This window comes from Pituophis catenifer, unplaced genomic scaffold (genome assembly GCF_029215685.1).
Source record: "Pituophis catenifer annectens isolate HBS135680 unplaced genomic scaffold, rPitCat1.0.hap2 SCAF_8, whole genome shotgun sequence".
NCBI classification, from domain to species: domain Eukaryota; kingdom Metazoa; phylum Chordata; class Lepidosauria; order Squamata; family Colubridae; genus Pituophis; species Pituophis catenifer.
The window spans coordinates 44,235,812-44,246,873 of NW_027256888.1; the positions used below are offsets into that span (position 1 = coordinate 44,235,812).

Sequence of the window (11,062 nt, forward strand, 5' to 3'; positions counted from 1 at the left end):
ATCAATGCTGAGGTAAGATAGCAAGGTTTCCATTATTAAAGAATCAGCCCTTTATATGTTTAAAACATTTTTATAGTTGCCCATATTATAACAAACTCCCAGTAGGCTTTTTGGCGTAAGTGGTTCATGCTATTAACTATGTCCTGTTACTCTGTATGTTTGTGTGTCTATGTGTTTACTAGTTTTCTCATTCACCCTCTGTTCAATTTTGCCACTAGGGAAGACTGTAAACGCAGCTTATGGAAGTAAGAGACGAATTCAGACATTGAGAGATTTGCTTGAGGGGAGGACTCGCTTTCCAGGACTGTTCAGAAGGCCTCTCCAGGTCTGCACCAACAAGCAGAGCAGCAATGCAGTAGCTGGCCTATCCTTTTTGTGTGTGTGTTGTTTGTTATTCCGTTGTTGTTTCTGATTTGTATTCTATGGCTGACTATTTCAATTAAAACATAAACATTGTTTTCTGAGTGATATGGACTAAGGCAGTCTACAAATTTAATTTTAAAAATACCTTGTAATGGCAGAATCCAACAATGATGATAAGAATAATGTCAGTAACAATTTAATAATGTGACTTCCCAAAAGTTATAATAGTTTCAGAAGGAGATATAATTGCACTGGTGAGACTATCACTCCACTGATTAGGCATATTGAAGGCCAATTGTAGTATTTAGCTATCTTGAAAGAAACAGCTGTTGTGAATTTGAAACCAGCTGTTTAATTCATATGTGTCCAAACAGATTTGATTGTTAATTTATTATCTCAAATATTATATCTCTAAGTCTGGGACAAAATTTTTGGATACTGTAAGTATGTTATTTAAAAAGGACAATGCCTTTGAAGAAGTTCTGTCACGAAAATATTTCAACCAAACTAGGAAGGCAAATGGTTGGGTGGTGTTTGCATGGACATTTGAAATATTTATAGGAGGGTTTATGAGGACTCCTTAACTACTGTGCGATTATATTTTTATGGAATAAAATTATGGCAATTTTGTAATAACATTTTAATTATGAAATGTTTTTTAATGTAAAGAAAGTCTGCAAATCTTTATACACCTACATAACAGTAAGCTTAGCAGATCATAATCAGCTGGCATAGAAAATTTATGTCTGTGCAAAGAAATATGTATTTAATAATAAAATGAATTGAGAATGAAGGATGTTATAAAAATACATTATCACTCTGAGATCATATGGAAAACATACTTCTGGAACAGACTGATATTTTTATATATCTCTCTATCCGTTCATCCATCCATCCATCTCTCTCTCTCTCTCTCTCTCTCTCTCTCTCTCTCTCTCTCTCTCTCTCTCTCTATATATATATATATATATATATATATATATATATATATATATATGTGTGTGTATGTGTGTGTGTGTGTATGTATATGTATGTATATATACATATACATATACATATATATATACAGAATATATATATATATATATATATATATATATATGTGTGTGTATGTGTGTGTGTGTGTATGTATATGTATGTATATATACATATACATATACATATATATATACAGAATATATATATATATATATATGTATGTATATATATATATATATACAGAATTTTATATCAGATTTCAGATTTTAGGAATTATTACTAGACCAGTTTTTCTGAATTTTCTGACACGGAGATAAAGCTCCTTCAAACAAGCAAATTTATCCTTAAAAATATTGGGCAAAGTAGCTTCTCATGAATCCTCATGGATATTTGGAATGCATTTTTAATAAATTTTAATACTGCTTAATATTTTAATTTTGTTGAAAGAAACACTAGTCTGTCTGTAATCTGTCTATCTATCTATCTATCTATCTATCTATCTATCTATCTATCTATCTATCTATCTATCTATCTATTTCATTTATCACTGAACATTTCCCAAGGGGAAAAATGTTTTATTATTCTTCAATATTTTCCATAACTAGCTACAAATAGCATGAAGAATTATGGAGAGATCATTCTTCCTTACCCAAATAGTAATTATTGAAAAATATAAGTACAATATTTGTCACCAATCACTAATTCCTTTTAAGTAACAAATCAACTTATTTACACTTGACCTCCATCAAACTCATGAAAATTCATAGTGGACTTTCATAGTTTTCTATATGCTGCTATAATTCGCAAATGGCACCTCATTACATTTCAAAAGGGCTAGTACTTTTCAAAAACATGCAAAAATGTGCAGAAAAAGAGAATTATGCAAAATTATGGTGACTAAGTGATAGCCACTAATCTTAATGATTATATGTTGTATTAGTTAGCAGTGGCAGTATGCCTCTGAACATTAACTATTTGAGGATGTAATGCCCATGTGGGTTTATGTCTGTCTCATAGATTCCTGATTGCCCATTGTGGCAGCAAGTTGTGTTTAGGAGAAGCTTCCCATCCTAAAGACAGCTCAGATCTTATGAAAAAAAATGAATTTGAATCATAAATTATCATGCAAGTAGCCTTGCTCTCTTGTGATGATTTTGTCAATTATATTTCAAGAAGGATATATGTGCATTTATATGAAAAGAGGACTGAAATGATTATGGACAAAGTGAATAAGAAGAAACTAAACATATATATTCATATACAGACATTTGCACATATCCACGCATAGATTATCATAGGTTTCTGCCTCAGTGCAGTAGAGTTAGTCAAGGTCATAGTTAAATTTTCTTGTAAGAATGTGCCTAACTATATAAATAAAGTTTTGAATTAACAGAAAAAAAAGTTTATGGGATTTATTGGCTAAATCTTTTTTTCATACTTATTTTCCCCTTCCAGATATTGTGATTTTCTGTGAAGAATTTGAAATGGCAACAGGGAATAATAATGCTCATATACTAAATAATTGTGATCCAGCTTCATGGTCTGAAGTCGACCAGCCACTTTTAGACCAAATGACAGAACAGTCACGGGATACTTCCTGCTTGAATGCTGCAGAGTGGCCACTGCGGCGTTATGGCCGATTTATGCCTGGAGCTTTGGGCACTGCTTCAGGATCTTGGAAGGTAAACTGAATTCATTGTGTCTTGAGGGAAAAATTATATGTTACTGAATTAATGTAAGAACCAGAAGCAAATCTTTCTTTGAAAAAGGTTTCATTAGGGCTCAGAATTATATATTGTTCCTTAAAATATATAAATATTTGTGAGTACATTATAATGTGCAGTTTTCATGTTTTTCAACAACTCGTAGGTTTCTCACATCTTACAGTATATTAGATAGCACATCATCTAGATCAGGAGATGTAATGCTAGGATTTGCTATGTATTTGATCTGCCATCATTTAGAAATTCATTTTGTTTCAGCTCCTAAAGATTAAAATTTCATGAATAATATTTAAGTTTTGTTTGTGAGTTTCTTCTGAGAAATATTTTGTGAAGGACTTCCATATTTGGTTGTTGTGTTTGCTAGATGGAAGAAAAAGAGACAATGTCTGTCCTCTGGTAATCATCAGGATTTTTGCATCCCTAATCTGGCATCTCTGGTTTTGTTTGAAGTGCAAAAATGAAAGCTGAATTGAATTATTTCTTTGACTCAGCATGATATTTCCTATGTTCTTAAGCTTAGTTGTCTTTCCTCTGTGTTTGACTAAATATCTAGCATTGCAGAATACTAGCATCTATTTTTGTAAAATATATATATATATCATAGTATCTCTTTTAGTCCAAACAAGATATCCAAGTTGCTTACAAAAAATAATGTATTAAAATAAAGAGGAAATTGCATAGAAAATAATCCTAGCTAAAAAGAGAACAAAACAAATTTTCTACACCCTGATAAAACTAAGCATGTTAAATCAGTACATTCTTATTTCTTATTCCATTGCTTATAATGATGAATATAGTTATATTTATTTCTTGTAAATAGATATCCAACATAAACATATTTTGTATGCAATATTTTTTAAGAAAAAAAATATGTCTTTATTTTTTGGAAAACACTTCCTTTATATTTTTGTCATGTTAACATTCTCTTTCCTAAAAGGTTTTGGAGTCAAACGAAGAATCTGGCTTTCTTGTTCTCAGTATAGTTATTTCAGGCCATTTCTTCATTTCCAGAGGAAAAGAAGTACTGGTAACTATTGACATATTAACTTTTATATATTTTTGTTTCTTAAACATATCCTCTCTCATTGGTATAATGCTTTTCATGAAAGGAATATTACACAGTCTCGGCTGATAAGTGAATTAAGTCAGCATAGTTCCCAGGCACCGTTAGCACTTATATGAATAAAACTTATATGAATAGAATTGATATACAAACCCTAATTCAAGAACCAGTCAACAAAATGTTGCACAATTTTTCATCCAGTGATGAGGTAGAATTTATCTCAAAGCCCTGTCATAATTCTATAACAAAATTTCACAAGTAACATGGTGGCTGAGCAGTTAAGATGTTGGGCTTGTTGACTGTAAGGTTGGCAGTTTGAGACCTAAGTAGCCTGTGATGGAGTAAGATTCCGTTACTTGCCCCAGCTCCTGCCAATCTAGCAGTTCAAAAGCATGTACTCTAAATGCAAGGAGATAAATAGGTATCAGTTTTGTGGGAAGTTAACAGTTTCTGTGTGTCATCAGTGTATAACCATGCCAGCAACATAACAATTGAAACATCTTCAGCCAATGCTGGCTCTTCAGGTGTGAATCAGAGATGAGCACCATCCCCTAGAGCAGGGGTCTGCAACCTTAAACACTCAAAGAGCCATTTGTACCCGTTTCCCACAGAAAAGAAAACACCGGTAGCCTCAAAACCTGGGTGGGCGTGGCCAACATCACTCCCACCCAGTCACATGATCTTCCATGCCTTCCCAGGTTTTGTGGTGTTTTCTGTGGGAAATGGGTCCATCTCTCTCCTTCCCTCCCTCTCTCTCTCTCTCTCTCTCTCTTTCTCTCCCTCCTTCTCATTTCTTTTTTCTCTTTTTTCCTTGCCCTGTCTCTCTCTCTCTCTCTCTTTTCCTTCTCTCTCTCATTTGTTTCTCTTTTTCCTCTCTCTCATTCTCTCCCAAAGGGTTGTGTGAGAAGGAAGAGGCAGGTTCGTCTTCAGAGAAGCTGCCACTGCGGCTCGTGCTCACTCCTCAGCTGCATGCCTGTCACCCTTTCTGTCATATCCTCCTCTGGATCCCATTCCCACCCCACCAGCCCTCATGTTGGCATCAGCCACAGCCGGGTTGGACTAGTGTCTCGGGGTGGAGAGCAGGTTGCGTGACCATGTCGGCAGGGAGCCACAGGAGAAGGGTCAAAGAGCCGCATGTGGCTCCTGAGCTGCAGGTTGCTGATACCCATCCTAGAGTCTAACACAACTGACAAGGGAAACCTTTAGGTATAAAAGGAGAGAAAAATAAGAAGGAAAAACAAGAGAACCTTATCAAGGGTTATTAAGATTAACAATCTGTACCTGGAGTATTTTTGTTTTATCTAGTTAAGCATTACCATTAACACAAAATCATTATATTTGGATAGTGTTAGAAAGAAAGATGAAACTAGTAAACCAAATGATAAATGTAAACCATTTTAAAAATCTAGCCTGTAGGTATATTATTTCCTGTCACTAATTCCCTGAAACTAACCATGAAAATCTGACACTTTATAATCAAAAGCTATTGATGTACAAGGCAATTGCCAAAGTTTTATTATTCAAGCAGAGTCATTATGCATCCTGAGAATATGAACTTTCATTAAAATGTTTTGAAGCATATAGTTTTCAGTGTAAGGAATCATTTTCAACCCTTTCTGAAAAACTGTAAATAATTTTTAAAAATTAAGATTGTGGAACATAATTTTTGATTTATGATATAAAATATCATTTCACCAGGCTTTATAATTTATTTCTTTATTTTAGAGTTTATTACTAATTTTCCTAAATTTATTACTAAATTATATGTTAATAAGTCCAAGAATTGGAGCAGTATTATTTCACTTAAATTATCTCTGATTTTCAGAGCTTCTCCACCTTTATGTAAATTTTGCATTTATTTCAGGAAGGATTTTCATTAATTGGTGCTTCTCAGTGGTTAAAGGTAGTACGAAAAGCAGATTGCATGTTAGTTGGTTCAAAATTAAAGGTACGTTTATTCATACAGTATATCAATATTTTACTTAAAATATTTTTTCATTTATATTTTTCATTGAATTATTCTTCTGAATGTTAATCTGGTTATTTTTTTCCTGCTCATTCTATTGTTAGACTTGTTTTCATATACTAAAATTAGTCCATGCAGTATGTATGATGTAAGTAACTTAAGATTCTGAACAAGATTCTTGTATCATTGCATTGTATAGTAATAGCAAGGTTGCAGTACAGATTTGGAGGAGAATAAGGATGCCTGGAGGAAAGAATGATTTGAGCAAGCTTCTATAAAGCTTGATATCCATAATATGCAGAGTTAGTATCTTTGGATGTACTGGAGCTTTTATTTCTGTTCGTGTTAGTTTGCTATCTTAGAAGGTAAAACCTATATTTTCATTTGGGTAATGCTCACTTAAGAATTCTAATTGGGACCAACAACTCCACCAATAGGCAAAGGGGTCAATAAGTAGTAAATCTAATGATCATGACTGTGCTTTCCAGCTGGAAAGAAGCAAGACTATTTAATTCATACCTTTAGGTTTTGTTTGCCTTCTAACAGTTCTGCCACCATTTGAAATGCTTGAGTTTCTGCTTACTGCTTTGTACTCTACAGAAAGTAATGCATTTTTGCTTTTGATATGTAGAATAAACAGCTTACCTTCTTGCAATCCCTTTCCAATCTCTTTGTTCTAGGACAGATTGTAAAAGGGTCGGGCAAAAAAGAGATTACCTACAGAAATTGCTTGCCTTTTTTCTCCCCCCACCCCTCATCCTACTCCACAAGTGGAAAAATTGGAGAAGAGATTTCAAAAGAGTACTGTAACTGTTTGCATGGCATAGCTCCCAGCCCCAACTGTTGGTGCAGCCATATTGCTTTTGATGTTTTGATTGCTTTTGAAGATCAAACAGCTTACTCTCTTGCAATACCTTCCTGTCTAATCATTCTCCCTCCAAGAAGGGAGGCGAAAAAGAAACACAGGTTAAGCACAGAACAATGTGAACTGACTATAAAGGCATGACTGGGGAATGCTGTGAACATCATAAATAGTTGTAAATTGGCCCTAGAGTTATTTTTTCAGCACCACCATAATGTCAAATGGTCACTAAATGAGTGGTGGGTAAGACTAGTGTTCAGGCTCTGAAATTTGAAGTTTTCAATTGCTTAATGTCTCCAAAAGACCATTGAGAAGTTTATTCTGAACACAACCTAAAAGAAGGTAACATTGTATTTAAGAAATCAGAGCATACCAAAGTGAATTTTTTATTTCCCAGTTGTAATGTAATATATATGGTAGACCGCACAATAGAGTTATCAGTCTACACTGCAATGAATGACCTTTAGATAGCAGCAAAAAAATCCATGAAACACTGTTGTCTGGATTTTTGAAGTTCAAATCTAATAGCCTTTCCTCTCAAGCATTATAGGTTAGCGATTGACTCCTGGATGCTCATAAGTCTCTTGAAATTGAATTGAATTAATATGGTGAGAATATTCAACCTTGACATAATTCTTTCCCAATTATGAACTATTTAGTTGTCCTATATTAGGGATGTCAAACTCGTGGCCCGGATGCATCATGCACTGGCTACGCCCACCCCCAGTTTAGCGAAGGAAAAAAGTCATACGTCATGTGACGACAACATGACACTGCAAGTTTGGCACTCCTGTCTAAAATTCTATTTTCCCTGTTGTTTTTAGTCATTTAAAAATTCTTCTATAAATAGATGAATCATATATTTTAATGGTTGTCAATAGCTTGATACAGTGAATACAGTCAAAAGCTTTTATGTAATTAATTACTTTTAAAAATTCCCTTGCCTTTCTCTTAAATACTAGGTTGTTGTTTTTTTTATAGTGGGCACTACCTTTCCTGAATCCCATTTATACCCTTTGCAGTATTTGCATTTTTATTGTTCCATTTATTAAGTCTTCAAAATCCTGAGTATTAATGAGTATGTGAAATAATTTCAACTGTTTTGTAATTGAAACAATTAGCACTGTTAGCACTGTTAGCACTTAGCACTGTTCTTTGACTATATTGAAATATCTTTTCTTTTCGTTTTTAATGTTGGGAGGAGTTATATGGACCAGATTTTTCTAATATATCATATATAGTCACTATGAGATACACAGTGACATCTCATGAAGATGGAAATATTTGATTGCACAAAATGCTACCTTAGCTATAATAGTTAAAATGTAATAAAAGCAGTAGTGATGTAATGAAAAAAATGAAGGAATTGCCACAAGAAAACATTAAAAAGATAATATCTAAAAAATGAACTATTGGTTAGAAATTCAAATAGCTTTTTAGATCACACAGAAAAGATTAGTTAAATAAAGCTGAAATGTGTAATGGGCATTAATTTAACAAATATTTCTGTAAGTACTAATATGCAGCAATAATGAAATTTAGCTTTTATTTTCTGTTTGTGGATTCAATTTAGAGCAAACATCGTATGTTTCGTATACAATTTACTGGAGACTCCAAAACCGAGGCAGAAGAGCATTGCCATAACTGCATGCAGAAACTAGCTGAGTATATTCCAATTCAAGTGACAGATGCATTAACGCAGGAACTACACCAAAGCCACTCTCTGCTTCTCACTGATGAAAGTCAACTGAAAGATACAGAACAAAATGTCCTATTACAAGATACTGTAAGCTGGTGAATGTACTGTATGGGGAAATATTCTAATCTTTAAATAGCTTATGGTAGCATTTTTTTTGCTTTGTATCTTTAATTTATTTTGAACCTTTTCTAGGTTGTAAACGTATCTCCAACACATGGAACAATGTCTGTAGCAGAGCTAGCCCAGGTATTCCTAATATTTATCTATTAGAAAAGAAAGGCTAATTTATTACTGTAGAAAAGTTTTCAGAAGCCAAAGGTTTCTTACTTTTAAGATATTTCAGATTTGTAACAGAAAACACTTAAAGATGGAACCAAAATTTGTAAATGACAATCTACACAGAAATGGCCCTTGTTATTTATAGAAGTTCTGTTCCAGCCATTTAATAATGGTTAATAGAACTGTGGGTAATGAGATATTTTAACTAAAAATTCATTTTGTGCAGGCCCCCGTAGCCTTCAGGTATTGAGATAGAACCTCTGCAGCAACACTCAGACAGCCTGGAGTGAAGATATTAAACTACGTATTATCTGCACACAATATACTCACCCCAAACCATTGGATGTCCTTACCCAGTGGCTTTATGTAGATGTTAAATAGAAGGGAAAAGAGTCCTGAGCACTAAGGCAACACGCAAAGGAGAAGCCACTGGTGAATATCTCCTTTCATCGACATCAAATGGAACTCATCAGGAAGGGAGGGAGGGAGGGAGAACCAGCTCAATACCATGCTGCCCACCCCCAACTCCCAGAGCCAGTTCAGAAAGACACTATGATCAATGCTTTCAAAAGTCACTGACAGGTCAAGAACCGAGTAAGAATAGAAGAATCACCTCCATTCTGCTTTTGCTATGAGTGCAATTGATGCCATCCCAGTCCCTAGGCCCAAACCTTGACTAAAAGGGACCCAGATAATCTGGTTCTTCCAGGGTCCTCTGAATAAGCAACATACACTTTCTATAATTAGAAACTGGATGAATATTGTCCAGAATGGTCAATTAAATATCAAGATAAAGAAACTTTATTGGGATTAAACACATTAGAGATTCTTACTAATAAAAACAAGTAAATTTAGCTACAACTTATATCTCCTAGGGAGATAGAAAATCCATGTTGACTAAAAAAAAATCAGTAAAATATATTTTATTTTAAATTGTTAGGAATTTAAAAAAAAAATTGACTATTTTTTTTCTCTTTGGCAGTGCGTGCTGATACCAGATAATCAACTTCCTCTTGCATATCAAAAATCCACATGGAGTGCTGAAGATTTAAGCAGCTTTATTCGCTTGTGCCTGTTGGATCAACACTTTCCAGCATTTGTGGAAGAAGTAGAGAAACAGCTAAAAAAAATTATAGATGGCTAGAAAGCAAAATTAAAATCAACCATAATATTACTGTCAGTTTCTATTTCTTACCTCTTTAATTTGCCTAAAGATTTGAATATGTGTTTATCCTATCCTTTATAAGCCAAAGGGATATATTATGCTGTTTTCCATTGTAATATGTACATTAGTGTCTAAGCTGCACCTAATTATTTTATATACAAATTAATATATTATATTAACAATGAATATAATTCATTTGTTATATATGATTAGTCATTCTGTCTATGATACATGCACACATATACATATATATATACATATACATATATGTGTTACAGATATATATATATATGTATATATGAATGTATATATCTCCAATAATGTGTAACAGCTCAACTCTTTATATTTTTGAAGTAATGAATTCAATTACTTAAACCATTATAATGGCTTTAAAGCACTTCATGAAATATGTTTGGAATTGTTCAGCATAAGATTTACATTAAAAATACTTTCTCTGAAAAAAGGTGCATTAGTTTTCCCATTTGTATTAGTTTGACGAATGTTTAAAACATTCATCAAAACATAATTTGAATGTTTAAAATGTGTTAAGTTAGAAACTGAAGTTCTTTTTTTTAATAAAAGTTAGTTTGAAACATGTTAAACTGTTGATCATATGAGGAATATATTAAAATTCAAAGTAATAAATCCAGTTTTGTCAGTTTCTCCTCTCTCTGAAAAATTCTAATTCCTCCATTGTCAATTGAACTTAATCAAACCTTATGCTTCTTTGTCATAAATTAGAACAATGTAACTCAATTCACTTTAATGTCTTATTTAGAGTCATCACAGGAAAATAAATGAGTACAAAGGATAGAACAATGATAAATAGCAGGTAGAAAATGTTGCATAGGTTACAAAATCAGTTTACTTCCCATACAGTAAATGACAAATTAAATGCAGCCAGAAATTGCTGCTTTACCTTAGCCCTGTTTTGGTGTAATCTTCCAAGTCATGAGGAATAGA

General features: G+C 33.3%; 1 protein-coding gene across 1 annotated transcript; it reads left to right on the forward strand.

The window, feature by feature from the left end:
* The first annotated feature begins 259 nt into the window (after nt 1-259).
* Nucleotides 260-10,078, forward strand: REC114 (REC114 meiotic recombination protein). Its single transcript, XM_070948983.1, has 7 exons — nt 260-325; nt 2,797-3,023; nt 4,003-4,092; nt 5,993-6,076; nt 8,530-8,742; nt 8,848-8,901; nt 9,917-10,078. The coding sequence occupies exons 2-7, from the start codon at nt 2,826-2,828 to the stop codon at nt 10,076-10,078; spliced, it is 801 nt and encodes a 266-aa protein (XP_070805084.1). The 5' UTR covers nt 260-325; nt 2,797-2,825.
* Nucleotides 10,079-11,062: the final 984 nt, after the last annotated feature.

Bases quoted from the DNA above. Each gene is read 5' to 3' on its own strand.
- REC114 (XM_070948983.1), top strand. From the start codon at position 2,826: ATGGCAACAGGGAATAATAATGCTCATATACTAAATAATTGTGATCCA. The intron at 4,093-5,992 runs GTAACTATTGAC...CATTTATTTCAG, and splicing joins CCAGAGGAAAAGAAGTACTG to GAAGGATTTTCATTAATTGG. The intron at 8,743-8,847 runs GTAAGCTGGTGA...AACCTTTTCTAG, and splicing joins ATGTCCTATTACAAGATACT to GTTGTAAACGTATCTCCAAC.